Source organism: Piliocolobus tephrosceles, chromosome 1 (assembly GCF_002776525.5).
Source record: "Piliocolobus tephrosceles isolate RC106 chromosome 1, ASM277652v3, whole genome shotgun sequence".
NCBI lineage: Eukaryota > Metazoa > Chordata > Mammalia > Primates > Cercopithecidae > Piliocolobus > Piliocolobus tephrosceles.
Window position 1 is genome coordinate 178,068,362 of NC_045434.1, and position 19,803 is coordinate 178,088,164.

A 19,803-nucleotide genomic window follows, 5' to 3' on the forward strand; every position below is an offset into this window, starting at 1 on the left:
AACAGTCTGAGGATTGGAAACCACATGCCGAGAATGGCAGGGCAGAAAGAAAGAAGCCTAAAGAGTCTGATGACTTTGTGGAACTGAGGGGCGATTAGTCAACTTATATTGCAAGCCATACTCATAGAATGCCTTTCTTAGTAAAGCTGTATTTCTTCCCTCTCTCTTTTCACTGGGGTTTTAGTCTAAACTTGATTCTTTTAGCCTTTTTCCTAACATAGCCTGTGTCCTGAGATACAGCTAAAAACAATTTGATCAAATGTTTCAAGAGAGCAAAAGAAAAAAAGGGTTACCAACTTCCCAGCCTGAAATAGCAGCGTCCTCTTTGTCCTTCGGCCTGCCTCCTTTATTCAGTGAGTTCTGTGTTGTAAGGTCCATTCCTTATGTCATTCTCCTTCCTGCCTTTACATTCTGTATCAGTTAGTGTACTTTCAGCTGCAAGAAAAAGAAACCCCAATTTTAAATATCTAAAACAATAAGGGGATTTATTATCTCACAAAAGAAATTCGGCAGTAAGGTGATCCTAAGATTGGTTAATTCAGCATCTCAGCAATGTTATCAGGGACCCAGATTTGTTTCCATTTTTCTTTCATCTTCAGCATGGTCTTCATAGGCTAACTCCCCTCAAGGGAGTCTGCAGTCCCAGACATTATGTGCAGGTCCAAAAACATCCAGCAGAATATAAAGGACTATTTTTCCCTCATGCTTGTCTTCATAAGAGAGAAGAAATTTTCCTTGAAGGCCTTTCAGCAAACTTACCCTCACGTCTCAGTAGCCAGAACACATGCCCATCCCTATGTCAATGACTGGCAAGGGAGAACGGGTCACCAAAAATGACTCAGACCACAGAGGATTAATTCTGATTACTTGAAGTAGTGGGCTCTGCCAACAGGGCAGAAGGTGGTCGCTCTTGGGAACATCATCAAAAGTGAACAAGGGCCAGGCCCAGTGGCTCATGTCTATAATCCCAGCACTTTGGGAGGCTGGAGAAGGTGGAACCAGCCTTGGTAACATAGCAAGACTCCATATCTACCAAAAAAAAAAAAAAAAAAAAAAAAAAAATTAGCCAGGCATGGTAGCATACTTGTTCCAGCTGCTCGGGAGGCTGATGCAGGAGGACTGCTTGACCCCAGGAGGCCGAGACTGCAGTGAGCTATGACCAAGCCACTGCACTCCTGCCTGGGTGACAGAGTAACATTCTAATTCAAAGAAAAAGAAGTGGGCAAGGAAAAATGTGAATACAGGAGAGACAATACATATGGAGAGAGTAAGGGTATAAATTTTAAGGTTTCAGTGAGTGAAAAAAAAAAAAAGTATACAGACAGGTTAGGCATCACTAATCTGAAAATCCCAAATCCAGAATGCTCCAAAATTCGAAACTTTTTGACTGCCAGCATGACACCATAAGTGGAAAATTCCACACCTGACCTCATGTGATGGGTCGCCATCAAAACTCTGTTTTATGCACAAAATTCTATAAACGATTATATAAAATTACCTTCGGGGTATGTGCATAAAGTATAGAAGAAACATAAATGAATTCTGTGTTTAGACTTGGGTCCACATCCCCAAGATATCTCATGTATATGCAAATATTGCACAATCTGAAAAAAATCCAAAATTCAGAACACTCCTGGTCTCCAAGCACTTGGATAACAACCTTGTTATTGTCAGAAACCAGGGATATTTGGATTTAATATTTCAAAGGAAGAGTAGTAGGATGTTTAAAAGGTTGAGTGTGTTACTGTGAAAATGGGTGGAAATTAGATCCAATGGAGAAGGCCATTAGTGCTAAAGTCAAAGAATGAAGAGGCTGGCAACAAGATTTCTCAAAAGGTCAGGATACTGAGGTTATGGCAGACAGGTCTCTTGGGAGGGAGGTGGCCATGGTCTGGATTGATAGCACGTGCTCACAAGAAAGTCTCCAGATAGTCTGCTGGTACATGGGTCTGGAGCCGGGTCACAGGTCCTGGTACTTTCCAGCTACCTGGGGCAGTACAGGCAAGTGGCATAACCTCTCTGTATCTCAGTATCCTCATTTTACAAGGAATCTGTCCTGGTAGTTCAGGCCATTCTGGAAGAGGGTAAGGCCCTGACACATTCCTGTTGGAACCACTACAGGGCCCAGAAGACTGATGAAGCTGCCAGGTATGGCAGATCAGCTCAGCTGTTCTCAGTAGCCAACCCCTCCCTGTGTGGGTTCCCTTTACTTGGCCGTAGGAGATCTGGCTATAACTTGGCACTTCTAGTTGTGGCATCCCAGACCAGGAGGAAGGTGAGGCTTCCTGGCCCCTCTACCTGGATGGGGCCTTGGCTGGGATTGAGTTGGGGGAGGTGGGCATCCTCTGTAATGGCCAGAGCAGCCGCCCTGTTACTACGGCGTATTTCACTTTTAATTCTGACATATAATGTAATGATCTTTTTTAAGGCCCGATGATATTATCTGCCTGACTAGATTATTGAGTCTTCATCATCTCCAGATAAATTTATGGCCAGGACGAGGCTCAGGATTTATCATCAGTCAATAGAGCTCGATACTCTAACAAGGCGTGTAATAAGATATACATATTTAATGATCCAAGGGGAGGAGCGCTAATGGGAGTTGAGTGAGTGGTCCATGGGGCTGGGGTTCTGCCCTAGGGTTGCCATGGCTGTGGGGACATGGATGTGGTCTTTGCCCTATGGGCCCCAACTCTGGTCTTTCTCAGGACTGCCTCAGTCTCCTCCTTCCTAAGAGCCTGAGGAAGGGAGAGGTAGGGAAAGGAAGAGGCAGCATTAGGGCCAGGCCAGAGCTAGGGCCCAAGCATTTTCAGCCCAAAGGGTGTATGCACCCCCTGAGAACTTCGCTCCCGCTTCCAGGCCTTGGAAGGGTTGGGGGTGTCCTTAGACCTGTACGCCCAGGCCCCTGAGCATTAGGGCGAGCCGGGAGGGAGTGCCGGGGCTGCGTGCCCAGGCCGCACTGATGGTGACGGATGGTTTTTCATTATAGCCTCTCAGGTCCTGCCCGCGCCCTGTGTGGAAATTCTATTTATTCCCTAATTTGTAAAAATTCCCTCTTTATCTGATCCCAATCAGGGCGGGGTAATTGGCTCTCTGGGGCAGCGGCTGGGGTCCTTGATGAAGAGCTATGTGGATGTACCCAGCCCGGCCCCCACCCAGCCTGCCACCAGGGCCCACAATTAATAATGATTTGCAAATGGCAGACAAGCAATAACACAGAAAGATGTGGCGTCCGTGCTGCCTCTTCATTTCCTTCCCTCGCAGATATAAATGGCCACAGAACAAAAACCCAGCACTATAAATTCTAGAATTAGTTATTCACCGGGATAAATGGGGCCCAGAGCCACCAGCCACTCTCCCTGCCACCGTTCTTGCCTGCTTTCCCTGATCCAGGTTCTGGCCCCATGTCTGTCTTGAGCCTGGCGCCTGACTCTTCTGCCTCTTTGGCTCACAGCACAATTTCTCAGTTTCTTCCCATCACTCCAGCTACCTCCTCCTGTGTGGCCGAGACTTGGGAGTGGTCACCTGGTCTGGGCCTGTAGCTTCCTCTGCAGGGCTGGAGCCAGCAGGTGAGATCCTCCCTCCACCTCTTCATGTGGACCTCCCTGGCTACCCAGTGTGGTTTCTGTCCTCATTCTGTATTGGGGTTTGAATGAAGCTGACATGTCCTGCCAAGCCTGGGAGTCTGGATAAGGGTTGGTTTTGGGTATCATCTTTGGCATTTGGGACCAGTCCTGTCCCTTGGCCAAATCTGAGTTGAGTTCCTGGTGGCCAAATGCACTGTAAGTGACATAAGGGGTTTGATGCTGTGCTTACTGGTCAGGCAGTTCTGGGATGCTAGCAAAGGGGTTTCCGGGCACCGTGCCCTCCCGGCCAGGCACATCCCCCCCCAACCCCACTGCCCCCAAGTGGCTGTGAGCTGGCGGGTAATGGGCGTGTAATGGCCTCATTTCCATGCCTGGCCTCCAGGAGCGGCGGTAAGTGTTTGATTGCCTTAATTTCCAAACACATCATTATCCCAGCTTTACCAGCGCTTAATAAACACTTTATGAGGATTTTTTTAAAAACATCTTCGGTCCGCATACTTCTCTGAAGTGATAAACTCTAATTAAGTCTAATATTTAAAAATATGGTAATGGTGAGTTGTTTGAATAAGTGGACTGCATTTCTGTAATTTCATTATTACGTAAAACACGCTAATTATTTGGAGCGCGCTTATTACGGTGAGAGAAATCGCCTGCTAATCAAGATGAAATTGCCTTTTCCCCTTATTGTGGAACCATTGTCATCCTTCACCATCAGCCTGTGGCACCTCCAGGCACCTCGGTGGGGTGGAGGGGGCTGAGGGGAGGGGCTGAAAGGGGTCACTTTGGAGTGGAGGCTATAAGGACCCTGTCTGGGGGAAGGGGAGGAAGCTATGGGAGCCATGGCTGTGGGGAGAAGGGAGTGTGTCTAGGAAGTGTGTCAGGTGGGCCAAGGTGGCCGTGAATGGGGGCTCGGGACTGTGTAGGCCATGTCTGAGACAAGGGGGGGTGGGGATATCAGGATATTATTGTTGGAATAACATTCTTTTTAGATGTTATTGGAATTACAAAAATAATAACTAACTGAGCTACTGTTTTAAGCACTTCACAAATAACTCATTTCATCTTTTTAACAACACTTTGAGGGCCGGGTGCGGTGGCTCACGCCTGTAATCCCAGCACTTTGGGAGGCCGAGACGGGCGGATCACGAGGTCAGGAGATCGAGACCATCCTCGCCAATACGGTGAAACCCCGTCTCTACTAAAAATACAAAAAATTAGCCGGGCGTGGTGGCAGGCGCCTGTAGTCCCAGCTACTTGGGAGGCTGAGGCAGGAGAATGGCGTGAACCTGGGAGGCGGAGCTTGCAGTGAGCTGAGATCCGGCCACTGCACTCCAGCCTGGGCGACAGAGCCAGACTCCGTCTCAAAAAAAAAACAACACTTTGAGGGAAGTTATTGCTATAATTATTATTATTCCCATTTTAGAGAAGAAGAAACCAAAACAAAGAGAAGTTAAATCGAATTTAGGAACTTGCTCAAGTTCACGTGGTTACTGAGTGGTGGAGTTTGGATTCAAACCCAGAAGCAGGATATACTGGGGCTGTCTGCTGTGTCAGTCCTAAACTCACTGTCTTGGCCTCCATCTTCCTTCTAAGCTAACATTTGATGCTAAACCTTAAACTGCACCCAGCTGTTGGGTCCCCATCACAGAGTTGCCAGATAGATAATACAGGGTTACAAATAATACAGGATACTAAATTTGAATTTCAGATAAATAATTTTTAGTATTAAAAAAAAAAATTATGTCCTGTATGGAGCTGGGGCTGCATTTAATCTGGCAGTCCTGTGTCAAGCAGACCTAGGCCATTACTGCTGCCAGGATGTCTAGACAGACAGATATGGCCATAGTTGAGGTTCTAGAATGTGGACACACCCAGGGATCCTGCTCTGTCACCCTTACCATGCATGGTTCCTACTCCTTGCACTGTTTTCCATACCCCCTCCCAACTACCCTACCCTATCTCTGCTGGTCCCTGTTCCATGGACTCTCGCCCCATTCCTCACCATGTCCTGAAGATCACTAATAAAGTGCGTTACCAAGCTAAGCATTCCGCAGGCAGGAGGCCTGTGGAGACTCAGCAGACCTCAGGATGTGTCTGCATGTTCCTTTAGGCCACACTGCCTCTTAGTCCCATAAGATCAGCAGCTTGTCACCGTACTGTCCCTCCTGTTCCCCTAGTTTGATTGGCTTCTTTGATCATTTCGCATACATTCTCTCCTGCCTCCAACAGACACATGTATGGGAATTGTATATATGATAGAGGTGTCATTTCAAAAGGATGGGGAAAGTGTAGACAGTTCAGTCAGTGGTGGTAGGACAATTGGCTATCGGGGGAAAAAAGAGTTTTTATTTCTTACCACACACAAAAATAAATTCCAGACAGATTAAAAAGTTAATATAAAAAAACTGAAAGTATTAGAAGAAAACATAGGATAGTTGTGTGTGTGTGTGTGTTTAATAATGCTGAGATAGAGAAGACATTAGCCTAGAAACCGTAAAGAACTGCCTGACAAATTTAGATGTCCCATAGGAATATGACTTAACTTATCCAAAGCTAAGTTCATCACTGCCCCAAATTTGCATCTTCCCTGGTATGCCTTATCTCAGTGAGTGGCACTGAGATCCTAGATGCTCTCCCTCTGCCATCCTAATCCCCCCATTAAGGCTTGCTCATTCTATTTCCTAAAATTTCTCTTACCTCCATCCACTTCCCCCACATCTTCAATAGATCTTCTCTATTTCCACTGCCACTGGCCTAGTTCTGGGCCATTATTTCTGGTCTGGACCACAGTACAATCTGCTAATTGATCTGTCTGCCTTCAGGGTTAATCCTTCTAATCCTGTCCTCACATCTAGGATGATAATTCTGAAACACAGATCTGGTACTGTCATTCCCCTCCTTAAACATGTTAATGTCCATCATTCTCAGAATATTAACATCTTAAGCTCCTTAGTTTAGCATTTGGGTTCTTCAGGATTCCCTTTAGTCAGTCACTGACCACCAGCTTCATCTCTTGACACTCCCTTCTGATTCTTCATCCCCCCCCCCCCCACGGCCATCTGATAAACTTAATTTTTTTTTTTGGACACTCCACATTTCACCTCCATAAATGTGCCTATGCTGAGAACACCTTCCTCACCCCAACCCTAACTGGGAGGGCTAGCTCCCTCCCCCATCCCCTAAGACCTCTGCTTAACAACTCTGGAGTCTTTTCCTAATCCTCAAACAGAACTAGATTACTTTTCCATGCATCCTTTTCTCATAGCACTGCACACCTGACAGGGCTGTCTTTGAGTTCCTTGAGGGCAGGGAGCTACAGAGTCTTGCACATCCCTCAGAAGCATTACGGTACAAGATCACTGAACATACAGAAGGTGTCAGTGCATGTTTGCTGAATGAATGAGTACATGAATGAATGGACTTCTCACTTCTTGGGTCCCCTTCCTCCTGAGGGTCTCCCTAGCCCAGGCCCTGCTTCCTGTCCACTATCACTCAGTTCCCAGGTAAGTACCACTAATGGAGAATATCAGCCTCAGGTTGTTTGCCCTTTGTGAGCTCTTTCTGGGTGTCCTAAGTGATCTGAACAACTCTTCTGTGTGCAGATTCTTTGTCAGGCAGACATTTGACTGTCCTTGGGCCCAGCCAACAAGCTTATCCTTCCTTGTTAGGTGCTAGCCCCACTAATCTTCTCTCAGGGATTTATGCAGCTGCACTCCTCACATTATGGTCCTGGCAATATAAAAGTATTTCCAACACTGAGAATATTAATGCCCCAAAAAAGAGGAGAGGGTCATCTTGTCACAAATTGATGATCCTGCAGAAACATAAAAACAGGTTAGCCTGGCCAGAAAGGTGCTCACGCCTATAATCCCAGCCCTTTGGGAGGCCGAGGTACAAGAATTGGAGGCAGAGGTTGCAGTGAGCTGAGGTCACGCCACTGCACTCCAGCCTGGGTGACAGAGCGAGACTGTCTCAAAACAAAACAAAATGAAACAAAAGCAAAGGTTAGCCTTCTAGAATTTGAAGGTGAGATAGACCTACTCTTGGAGGCCTCTATTGTGGGTGCAAGGCTGTGCTCCCTGCCACCCCACTCCCACCCTACAGCAGCTTCTTGCTGGCCTCTGTAGCTCAATGAGAGGTGCTGGAAGGCAAGCCTGCTAACCCAGGTGGCCCCCAGAGCTTCAAGCAGAAAACTTTCCAAGAGACTATGTTGCCACCAGACTCACCCTGCTGCTCACTCTCTCTGAATTTTTGGCCTATTAAAAGCCCCAGATCTGTCTCTAGTGCTTCTGCCAAGCTTCCGCACTTTCTAGTAGGGCCATAGACTTAAAAAAAAAAAAAAAAAAAAAAAAAAAAAAAAAAAAAAAAAAAAAATTATCAAGGCTTCAAGGGCTGGAAAAAGACCCTGGAGCTGGAAGTCCATGGCTGCCATTCCACTGACGCTAGGTGAACTGGAGCAAATTTCTTCCTTTCCCTGGTCTCTCTTTATTGTAGTGGGCCAACTGCAACAAGTTAGACTCCAGAAATACCCAGTAAACAGGATCTGAAGTCAGAATTTGGAGTGAATGCCAATTTGGTTTCACCAAGTCTGCCGGCCCCTAGCAGGCATCTGTGCTATCAGTTGTATACACTTTCTCACCACTAGGTCCTCCAGAAAACTAGCGTCCTTGCCTTTTCTTCAGAAAGAGGAGGTATTCCAAGCATAAAGAACAGCATGTGCAAAGATATGGGTGCAACACCTTGTTCAGTCCTCACAATAACAGCAAGGCCATTATCACCCTAGTAGAGGAACCTAAGTATTAGAGACACCAAGCCCTTGCTGTGTGTTATGCAGCCAGTGGGTGAAGTTTAGATTGGAAACGTCTTTCTGTCTCCAAAACCCACTTTGTCATTTTCAGAAAACAGTGAGTGGGGGTCCTTTAAAAGAGTCCAGGGATTGAGGGTTGAGCATGGCAGAGACCAGAAATAGCAGGGATCAATTTTTGTGGAGTCTTTAAGACACATTACAGAGTGTAGACTTTAAACTGAGGGCAAGGAGAGCCATTGAATGGCTTTAAGGAAGAAGAACATGATCAGATTTATGTAAGAAAAATCACTTTGGCTGTAAGAGAATGAATTTGAGGGAGAAAGAGGACAGCTGTTGTAATCCAAGATGATTAGGCAGAGAATAAGAAGAGAAAATCTGCAGAAGTTCATACTTGATTAGATTTGGAGAGTGAGGGAGAGGGCAAAGTGGCAACATGACTCTCAGATTTCTTCTTTGGGCATTTTGGGTGGATTATGGTGCCATTCACTGGGATGAAGAACATAGCAGGTTGAGGGGTAAGAAGCAGCTTAGAGAGAAAATTAGCTCATGATTGGACGTTTAGGGTTTATCTAGAAAGAGATGTTCAGGAATATGTGATGTGGAGCCCAGGAGCTGTCCAGGCTGGAGATGGTGATCTTCAGGGGGTAGCCTAAACTCACGATTTAGATGAAGTCATCCAGTGTGTAGAGTGGGGAAGAGGTCAAGGACAGAGATTGGGACATGGGGACCCTCTCCCAGCACAGGGCCAGGCACAGGTGGGAGATCAGTGCTTGCCCACTGGATGGCTGGTGGCCTGGGGGTTGGGGCTGGGACATTCACTTGGGCCAGGGGAAGCAAATTGAATGATCTGTCCAGCAATGAGGGAGGAGCCAGATGAAGTCAATAGAAAACTAATTTTCTTTTCTGCTGGAAGAAATGAGGTGTGTGGCCGCTGGGTAATTGCAGATAACGAGGGGACTTATTCTTAATATGCACAGCGGCCATGGTCCCTAGGGTACAGGAGACGGGAAGGATTGGAGGTGCCCTGATAGGGCCAGACTTATTTGGGAAGAAAATCACCCTATCATAGTCCCTCTACTGGCACCACCACAGCTCATGGGCCCCATCCTAACCCCTCCCCCTCTTAGGCCCCTTCCTGTCAACTGCCTAGCACAGCCCCTCCCTCCTCCACCCTCTACCCCCACAGCACAGGCGCACACACTAAGAGAGACAAATGATGGGGCCTCAGCTGAGCGGGGTGCGTGTCCGGCCCATAAACCACGGGGATGGGTCACGTCTGGAGTTGCCATGGCCGCCACTACCCACCCATCTGTCTTCCCACTGTTCTGCCTCAGACCAGCCCATACGGCTTCCTGAGTCCCTGGGGGAAGGTGTCACCTCTCCATGCCCACATCCACTGCAGGTACATCCACACTGAGCTCTGCGAGACAGGACCCTGTCTGACTTGCCTGCCCAAAGCAGGCTCTGCAGAGCTAGGATCTGGCTAGTGATGCAGGGTGTGGGCCGACCAGAGACTGCGCCTCCTACTGCCCTTGTCTAGTGCTGGAGGGTCCCCTTCCTAGGCTAAGGTCCTGGCAAAGGTGAGCCTTGACAGGCAGAGAATTCCTGACCCCACCTTGACCTTACTACCCCCCACACTTGATTATGACATTGATGTACAATATTTCTACAATCACAGCATCGATCCTATGAAGGCTGGCGGTGGCTGAGGCCCTGGTTATGGCCCAGGAGCATCTAAGGGAGATGGGAGAAGAGGCAGGTGAGGGGATAATGAGTTGGTGGCTGTGTGGGCAGCTGAATAGAAAAACTCAAGGCACTCAGGCTGCTTCTCTCCTAGGCTTCCTCTAGTGGAATAAGGGGCACTTCTGGGCAGGTGCACTTCCTGCTGGTGGTGGCAGTGGTGAAACAAATCCTGGCCCATGTCCATGATACTGAGGCCCCAGAGGCCTGATCCTGCAGCCTCCAGGGTTCTAGGACTGCTGAAAGCAGTCCAATACTGGAGAAACTGTTTGTGATAGAGTCTAATACAGGCAGACATATTCCACAACGTATGGGCAGAAACAGGGCCCAAAAAGGGACTAGCACCCACTTTGAGCCTACTAGGACAGAGGCAGGGCTTCCGCCGACGTATACAGGAGTGTCTGGTAGAGGGCTGATGGCCAAGGCTAGGAGGAGGACCACAAATCTGGACCCTCCCCATCCTATCAGAGCTGCACAGGAGCAGGTGCCCAGGCAAGTTGCTGTTTGAGCACACAAGCCCAGGACACAGGGCAGGTGTGTTTCCCAGGGCCCTGGGCTAGCAGTGCCGAGCCTTGTGCCTTGTCACTAGTGATTATGGCCTGGGTCACATCTTCCACACACACGAAAGTGCCGGCAAAGTCACCCTGGCCGTGGGTGTGATGAATGGCCACCCAGTAATGAAATGGAGACATCAAGGCGGGTGGCGGGAAGACGGAGTGTGGCGGACGGGCCGTCCCCACGCGGCGGCAACAAGAAGGATCGCCCAGCGGCCGGGGGCCGTCAAGGGAGAAATTACACATTTACTCTGCCTTTTTCTTACTGCGACGGCACCCATACATCACCGCTGGGGCTGGGGCGGGACATGCCGGCCAATTTCCAGCATGAATTATGGAACTGAGAAGCATCGAGACCAGGCTTCCTGCTGGCCCAGCATCACCCAGCCCAACCTGAAGCCAGGGATGCTGCCACCGGGGGATGGGACCACCCTCTCTAAAGCCTGTGGCTCCTGAATCTGACCCTGCTTCCCACCCCCGCCCTTGTAAGAGCACCTGTGGGCATGGAGGGGAAGGATCTGGGGCCGATCTAAATGTCTTCTCTCCTTTTTAGACGACTGCAAGAACATTGCCAACATCATGAAGACACTCGCCTATCGAGGCTTCATCTTCAAGCAGACATCGAAGCCGTTCTGATTGGCCGAGGACAGGATGGGGCAGGACAGGGTAGCTGTTTGGCCCAGCCCAGAATCCTCCCCTCCCTCACCAGAGGGGAAGAGGGAGAGTGGCATAGCTCTGCGTCCAGAGTGTCCCCCAGCTGCCCTGTGGGCTTGTGCCCTTGGCGTGGGCTTGTGCCCTTGCAAGGGCTTGGCCACTTGGCCCTTCTGGAGCAGACACTTTGTGCCCCCCATCCCCACCCCTCAATCTCAGCCCAGTATTAGCCCCTCCCATTGCGGGCCTGGGCTAGGGGAACCCAGGCACTCACCGCCTCCTCCCTGGTACACAGGCTTCTGTGGGGCCACCAAGCCCCCCCCCCCGTGCCCCCTCCCATCCATAGTGCATGGTGTGTGGTGCCCCCAGGGCTCCAGGACAGATCAGGCCCCACCTTGTGTCTACCCCCATCCCCGCTGTGAACGTGCCACTGAATAAAGTCGGGGAAACGAGGCAGTGGGTGTGTGTGCAAAGCCGTCTGTGTGTGTGAGGCTGCTGCTGCACCAAAGCTGTCAGGATGTGAAGGTAGGTAGAGCATGCTCCAGACTGCCTCTGTGCACAAGGCCATCCGTGTGTGACTGGCCGTCACTACAGCACCTGTGACACCCTCACTCAATATGCACACAACTGCGGCAGTGCGGGGACTATCAGTACAGGCTGTGTGCAAAGCCATCTTGAGTGTAAACCACAGGTGCTCTGAGGTGCAGGAGTTTGGGTGAAACTCATAGTGGTTAGTGATCAGAGAGCTGCAAAGGGCCTGAACACAGGCAAACCTCCCTGCCACCCTGTGGAGTGGCTGTGACAGTCCCCTCCTGGCCCACCCTTCCCACTAGGGGCATCAGAAGTGAGGAAAAGGAAAAGGAAGCAGCCTGGTCCAACTTAGGAACTCTATTTACATAACAGCGTCGCCCACACCCCGTGGGGTCTCTCACGGCTTCTTGGCTTTCTTCACAGAAGATGAGCTGGAGGCCGACTCCCGTCGCTTTCTCTGAGGACACACAGAAGGCATTGAGGTCAGTGACCCCCAAGGCCTGAGTCAGGCTTAGTGCATGTGTTTCACGTGCTCAGGGACAAAGACACCCACTGGTCAACCCACTCCTACCCCTCAGTCTCAGACCCACACAGAAGTGATGATCATCCCTGCTGCGGGCACTAGAGGGAGAGGAGCCCCTACACCCACGTGCATGCGCTCACTCGCAGGGCCGAGGCAGGCCTCCCAGCCTGTCCAGGCTCTTACCGAATTGGGTGTGAGGGGTGCGCCCACCACATCAATGATGGCGTCCTTGGGGTCAGGGCCAAGTCCTGGTTCAGTCACTGCTGGCTCAGCAGAGGCTGGGCCTGGGCCTGATGCTGGTGTGGCAGGGCCCCCCAGCACACCTGCCCGGGCCAGTGCCTCGTGACGGTGCCGCAGCATTTGCAGCTCATACTCGCAGTTGGCACAGGCCTGCTTGAGCTCGTACAGCAGCACCAGGTCACTTCGCAGCTCGTTGAACATGTGCACCAGCTCCTCCGTAGGTGTCGGGCTCAGCTCTGCAGGCAGGTGGCGGGCAGCACAGGGGCAGAGCCCAGGTGTGGTAGAGGGCCAGCCACGTGAACTCCCCTCCCCCTACCCAGCCTTTATCCACAGCCTCAGGTGGGTACACCCTGTGGGACCCAGTCCCCACACTCACCCACACCAAGCTCCAGCAGCATCTGTTCCAGGGCCTTGATCTTCTTCTGTCCCACAGAGCTGGGCAGCTTCATCTGCAATGAAAGCTGGCAAGCTAAGCCTCTCCCAGCCACAAGAGGCTTAGGATGAAGGGGACAAAAGGCAGTGGGAAAGAGGTGTGGAAGAGACGGTAACACAGGAGGTTAACTATGGGCCAGAAGAGGAAATAGCCAGGAAGCTGAATACAGTGAAAGCTGTGACCTTAGCCTGGCCACATCATTGAAATCCTGGCAAGGCCACCTCTGCAGCAATCTCTGCTACCGCTCCATCCCCACCTGCCTTCAGCGTTTGGGCCACATGGAGCCCAGAGCAGAGCCCAGGGCCCAAACATGCTAAAGGAGGTGACTCACGTACCCGTTGGCTCCGCAGTGTGACACCTGCAGACTTGAAGTCTGGAAACTTGATGCCTGCAGTCTCAGGAACAGCCTGGGGGAGAAGGCATTATGGTGATCAAGGTGTCACAGGGAGAGCCCAGGGTTAGTCCCAGCACCCCATCAGCACTGGGTGCTCTCAGAATCCTCCACTCGGGGTGGGGCCTTGTGCCAGGTGACCCTTCCACCCTGAGCTGGGCTGGCTGAGCCTCCGCACCGGCTTCTCAGCCTCCTTTTTCTGGGGTAGCTTCTTCTTGGGGGCTTTGCGTTCCGTGCGCCGCTGCTCTGCAGTGGTGTCTGCTGCTGTGATCAGCTTCTGCAGGTCCTGGCTGCGTTTCTCCCGTTCCTTCTTCCGGGCCTCGATCTTGCGCAGCTCCTGTAGCAGGTACTCCTCCTCTGCCACCTGGGAAAGTGAGGGATGCAAAGTGTGTGAGGGCACTTCTAGGAGTGAGGGTAGACACGGAGGTGATGGGGTGCTGGGGTGTCTGTGAGGGAATCTGAGAAGTAAGGGATCACGAGGGAGGTGAAGGGCTATGAAAAGCAGGGGGGATGGCCCATGAGAGGTAGGAATGGGCTTGGGGCAGTTAATAGGGTATCAGTGGGAGGCAGGGGGACCTGGGAGTGGGAGTTGAGGGGTACGGAGGATGGAGGCAATGGGCAAGGGGTTTGGGGCATGGAGGACAGGTATATGGCCTTGGGCTAACCTGCTCTGGGGTCCGGTTGTAGAGACGCTCAAGCTGTTCCTTCCGCCGTCGTTCATGCCCAGCATCAAATACTGGTATCTTAAGGTCTGTGCCTGGCACAGCCCGCACGTTAGCAAGCTTAGCACAGATGTGGTAGTACCGCTCCTTCAGGTCTTCCACAGAACGCTTCTGAGAAGCAAGACAGGGTAGAGGAATGAACATTCAGGGGCATGTGGAAGAGATGGCATAAAAGGGCCTGCTAGACCCAGAAGCTGGGCACACATGCAAATGCACAGTGGCTCACCTTGAACTGCTGGTGGTCATACCGGTCATGGATAACAACAAAACGCAGGTCAAAGCGGCGGCTGAGGTCAAAGAGGTGGTCAGTTTCTGCCTTAGTCCAAGCATCATCGTGGAGATAAAGCTGGTACTCCTGCTCTGAGTACACAGGCACCTGCACAGTCTACTGGCACAGAGGGACACAGTAGGGGCATGCCCACATCATGTCATGTCTAGCAGGCTCCAGCCCCCAGTGACCACAGCTCCTCCTGTTTGTTGCCAGCCCCTGGGCCTGTGCCCCTGCAGTGTGGAGTGAGGAAAGAACCTGTCTGCTTGACTAGAGGTCCTAGCAGGGTTTGGGACTGTAGCCTCCCCCTGATTCATTCCAGGAGCAACTTCACTGTCTCCAGCTCCAGAGCCTCAGTCATGGGACACACACTCCTGCCCCCATGGTTAAGGTGAGGGGCCCACATGTAAGTGCTTCTGTGGAGTCCAAAGGTCAACTCTGGAGTAGGACAGATGGCTAATTACCTGGAGAAAGGCCCAGCAGCCCCTAGTCCATATAACTCTTGTCTGAAGCACTACTGCCACCCAGTGGGGACAGTGGGACTTGCTGCTCCCCCAGAGTTCGCCAAGGTCAGGCATCTCTACAGAAGCTGGGCCTGAGTCCTACTCCCAACATAGGCAGCCCTGCCAATGCCCCTTCCTCCCTTCTCCCATACCCACAATCCTACAGACCTCCCCCAGAGACAAACAGCACTACCACCAACTGGGTCTGTCAGAGACCCCAGGAAGAAGTCAATGCTAGACTAGATCAGGAAAGTCTCTCTTCTCAGTTAAAGACCACAACCAGCTCCAAAACTGGTCGCCTTTTGGACATCTCCTACTGGAGGTCCCCCATGTACCTCAAACTTATCTCAGTACTGAACTCTTGGCCCTCCCTCAAACATTATCTTCTCCAGTCCAGATTTCAGTCAGTATCACCATCACCCAACCCAGCTGCTCAAGCCAGAAACCTGGGAGGCATCTTAATTCCTATCTTTCCCCTTGACTCCCAACTCCCCTTGACCAAATCTGTGGCTTTTACCTCCAAAATTTCTGTCTCTGTTGCCACTTCCCAGTCCAGCCTACCTGCTGTCACTTGGCTGGATCAGAGAAATAGCCTCCCTGCTGATCTCTGCCCTCACTCAGTCCTCCTCCAATCAATTCTCCATCTGCAGCTAAGGTGATCTCTTTGAACAGTGCTACTTAAAGGATAGTCTGCAAACCAAGTGCTGTTTACATGAGAATGGAAACTGAAAGTAGACACTAAAAAACTACCTAACAATTTTACAGTAATTGTATGCTGTTGAATCTAATATGAGGAAACATGGACTTGTATTTTGTCTTTATAATTTTATTATCTTTATCAGTCTCTGATGGATTGGAAATAAAAACAGAAAAATGTCCTTCACCACAGATGATTTGAGACACACTGTCCTAGTGTTCCAGAATATGTATCTTATCATTACCCCCAATTATCCCTTATTAAAATCCTCAGAGGCTCTTCATCTAAGATAAAGCATCTTCTAGATAATTCACAAACTCCTCAAGAACAAGGGTTGTCCAGTTCATCTCCCACCTTTAGGACTCAGCACACTGTACGTATCAGTGTCTACCAAGTCAATTAATGAACACGCAAATAAATGACCTGGCCTCCTCCCACAGCCACTGTCCCTCATGAACCCTAAATTGCAGCCAAATGACTAGCAGTTTCTAGAACATAGCAGACTTCCCCCTTGACCTCTGCTCTTGCCTGAAATGCCTTCCACTTCCACATTCCTTCTACCTAGATAACTTTCTCAACCTTTCAAGCTCTCAGGCATCATCTCCTCTGGGAAGTCTCTCTGGTTTGCCAGGTTTGGTTACTTATTTCTCCTATGCATTTTAATTCAATTTAACTAAAAAACAAACCAACAACTCAGGACCAGCTGCGGTGGCTCACGCCTGTAATCCCAACACTTTGGGAGGCTGAGGTGGGCAGATCGCTTGAGCCCAAGAGTTTGAGACCAGCCTGGGAAACATGGTGAAACCCGGTCTCTAAAAAAAAACACAAAAATTAGCCAGGCATTTTGGTACATGCCAGTGGTCCCAGCTACTTGGGAGGCTGAGGTGGGAGGATCACTTGAGCCCTGGAGGTGGAGGATGCAGTGAGCTGAGATCACACCACTGTACTCCAGCCTGGCCGACAAAAAGAGACCCTGTCTCAAAGAAGAAGAAGAAGAAAAAAAAAAAGAAACCCTCAGGAACTGTGCAGCCAGTCCTCTCAAGTAGCTCATAGTCAAGTCAGGAAGACATTTTTTCATTCATTCAACAAATATTTACCATGGGCTTGCAATACCTATGCTGGAGACACAGTGCTGCATATGACAGGCAGGGGTTTTAGCCTCTCAGAGCTCATACTACAGCTGAAAGAATAATTTTGGTACCATGTGGGAAGTTTGATACACAGAACATAACAAGTGACACTCCAGCCTGGGGACAAAGATTGGTTAGAGAAGAGGTAAATGAGGCTTTCAGGCTATAAGTCTAGGCTATTCCAGGCTGCAGCAGCTGTGAGGCCACACTGTGCAGTGACTTAAGTAATGGACTAGGAAACCTCGCCCAATCTAGCTCTGCCTCTCACTGGCTGGGTGAGTCTGGGAAGGTCCTGCTCTGCTGAGCTACAGTAATCTAGACCAGAGATAACTCAGCTTGGACTAGGGGGCTGGCATAGGGGATGAAGAATATAGTCAGAGATGTGATTTATTATGGAAAAAGAATCAACAGGACTCAATTAAATAGATGTGTCACTGGCATCTAGCTCAAATGCTGTGCGCATTCTGAGAGGCCCTCCCTGACCATCCTAAGATAGGACCCCCGCCACACACCTACAACTTCACTCTTTATCTCACTTCATACCCATTCAAATCCTGGTTCATGTTATTGATGGCTCTTATTTGAAAGACTTCAATCTATTTCCTTACATGTTTGTTTTCCCTACCTTCTTTGTCCTGCTATTGATTTAAATATTGTGAGCACTAAGGGAGAAGACTAAGTCAAGGACGATCCCCCAAGTTTTTGGTTTGGGCAACTGGGTGGAAGATGGTGCCATTCACTAAGATGGGGAACAGGTTTGGGACTGACAGAGGGAACATGATGAGTTCTGTTCAGGGTACCTATCTGATGTAAGGTACCTGTGGGGCATTCAGAAAGAGATAGTAAATGACTGGATGTGAAGGAACCACTGCTCTGGATTGGTGACGTGTAGAGAGGGTAACTGAAGCCACAGGGTTCATACTAAGAAAGTATAGAGCAAGAAGAGTAGAGTACCCAGGATACAGCTCTGAGGAACAGCAACATTTGAAAGACCAAGAAAAGCCATGAAAAACCAGAGCAGGTCCGGGAAAGAACAGGATCCCCTGGGCAGAAAAGACCCATGGAGTCCTACTCTGCATGCATTTGCCACGAGGACTGAGTGGGTGATCACAGTTGGGCATGAGCATGCCCCTGGAGCCAACCCTAGCAGAATGGAGAGCTTGCACAAATGGCTCAAAGTGGGAGGGCAACCTTGGCCTGTGTCCGAATGAAGGTAACTCACCTTATTGAACCTGGCAAAGGGATAGTCCTTGCCCTCCTCCGCTGCACGTCGCCAGTGGAAGAACATTGCTCCGTCCTTGCGGGCTGGGTTGGTGAATGGCATCCACTTCCAAGGCCGCACCTTCTTGGAGCCCAACTTGGCCTTCACTGTACGGTATCCCTGACCAGTGTCACTGGGTAGCAGTGGGGGTGCATCCCTGGCAGTGAGGTTTAGGGAGATGGGAGGTTAGAATCAGAAGGTGTGTTAGAGAGATTTGTGTCCCAGGGAGCTGATCTACCCTGCCCTATAGCAAGAAAGTCATGACCTGGAGCAACAGATTTCTGGTCCTCCTGCATCCTGCTAAGCAAGCAGGAGCCCTGGCTGGGGAGGAGAGAATTGGAAGAGAAAAACTAGGGAGTTAGGGGCATGGCAGGTGAATCAGGGGCCAAAACCTGGGGGACTTGGGATTCCAATACTTGCTTCTTGTCAGAGTAGAGCAAGGCATAGACTTCCCGGTGCATGCCCTCCGGCCTCTTGAAAGTCAATGTCTCAGAGGACTTCTTGGATTTTTTCTGAGGAAGGAAACCACAGAAAGGAACCACAGCCTAGACTCCCTTTCCTGAAAATTCTTTAGTCCAGCTCAATCCCAGAAAAAACCAGCACCTACAGGGTCAATGACAGGCAAACTGACACACTGTAAAGGCACAGAAACCCCACTCCCAGGGACACCACCCTACCCCAAAATCAGGGCAGTCCCCTCCCCATTCCACCAACTCTCAGACTGTTACAACGTCTTGATTTCTCCCCAACAATATCTTGCAGCAAAAATCACACTTGCCTGGTCCTCTCGTCTCTCAGAGGTGTCATACCCTCTTGGTCCCACCGTCTCCCACGACGTCCCACCTCCTCCCTCCCATCAAGGATGACACACATTCTGTGTCCTGTTATGTCACCCCTTTTATCGCCCAACTCACTGTAAGCGTAGCACCCATCCCTTGCCCCATCTCTCTTCTGTTGTCACTCCTCCCCATCTTCACTCCCCTACTCTCCCCTAGCCAATGCTTTCAGGTGCCCCTGCTACCTTGTCCGGGTTGATAATGTCCTTCTTGCTGATGGTCCCAGAGGCTGCATCCCCTTCTGGACCCCCGAGTTCTAGAATGTCCCGTACATCCGCGCCCGTAGCCATCGCGCCTGAGAGATGGGGGAGCCACCGGAGGTCAAGGGTCACTGCCTGAGGGAGGACCAGGCTCAGGTCAGGGGGCGGGGCCAATCCAGAGCCAAGCGGAGGCGAGGTGAAGAGGCGGGCCAAGAGGACGAGGGTGGTCCAGGTCAGGTCGGGGTTCTGCCTGTGTCCCACCGCTTGGATGTTCCTAACGGCCCCTTCAGCCACCTGGGCCCTCGAACCTCCGCACCCGTGTCCAGCGGCTGCAGCCCCCACTACCACTCCCCCGTCCCCGCAAAGCCGCGAGAGAAACTTCCGGCGGTGCTCATTCGAAACGCGGTCGACAGAAACGCTTCCGGTCGGTGTTGTAGGAAACGGAGCCGACTGGCAACCGAGGGTGAAAGCTACTGGCCGTGCTGAGCTTGCCACCGTTTGGTTCTCCCGCGAGCCTGTTCTCATTGGTGCACTGCCTGCTTTCTGGCATTTTCCCTCTACGATGCTCCGTTGCATCTCAGGCAATGAAAAGAGATACCAGAACTTTGTGACTTTAAGAAGTAACTTAATTTCTCTGGGCCTTTTTCTTCATTTGCAGAATGGAAATTGTATTGGCACCTGTGTAAATGAAATACCAAGAATTCATGTAAAACATTAGCACAGTGCCTG

The 19,803-nt window shown here is 50.4% G+C and overlaps 2 protein-coding genes across 14 annotated transcripts in view; one reads left to right on the top strand and one right to left on the bottom strand.

Annotated features, from left to right (window-relative positions):
* Window positions 1–11,795, top strand: part of ERI3 (ERI1 exoribonuclease family member 3) — a 134,845-nt gene extending 123,050 nt beyond the window's left edge. For all 11 annotated transcript variants that reach the window (XM_023221408.2, XM_026455729.1, XM_023221410.2 and 8 more), the window contains one exon: window positions 11,242–11,795. Coding sequence is in view for 6 of the 11 variants with exons in the window: in XM_026455729.1 (XP_026311514.1) it covers window positions 11,242–11,324 (83 nt within the window). In the remaining 5 variants the exon portion in view is untranslated. The remainder of the gene's footprint in view (window positions 1–11,241) is intronic.
* DMAP1 (DNA methyltransferase 1 associated protein 1) lies at window positions 417–19,449 on the bottom strand. 3 transcript variants are annotated; one of them, XM_023221401.2, is made up of 11 exons: window positions 19,060–19,449; window positions 18,459–18,550; window positions 18,000–18,195; window positions 14,406–14,564; window positions 14,123–14,290; window positions 13,636–13,821; window positions 13,402–13,473; window positions 13,010–13,082; window positions 12,577–12,869; window positions 12,236–12,327; window positions 417–435 (listed from the first exon to the last, which is right to left on the bottom strand). In XM_023221401.2, exons 1-10 carry the CDS (start codon window positions 19,162–19,164, stop codon window positions 12,268–12,270), a joined length of 1,404 nt encoding a protein of 467 aa, XP_023077169.1. In that variant the 5' UTR covers window positions 19,165–19,449; the 3' UTR covers window positions 417–435; window positions 12,236–12,267. The 3 variants fall into 3 exon arrangements, with proteins under 3 accessions (XP_023077169.1, XP_023077170.1, XP_023077168.1); XM_023221402.1 differs by lacking the exon at window positions 417–435 and having other exon boundaries at window positions 12,208–12,327; window positions 14,406–14,534; XM_023221400.2 differs by lacking the exon at window positions 417–435 and having other exon boundaries at window positions 12,208–12,327.
* Window positions 19,450–19,803: the final 354 nt, after the last annotated feature.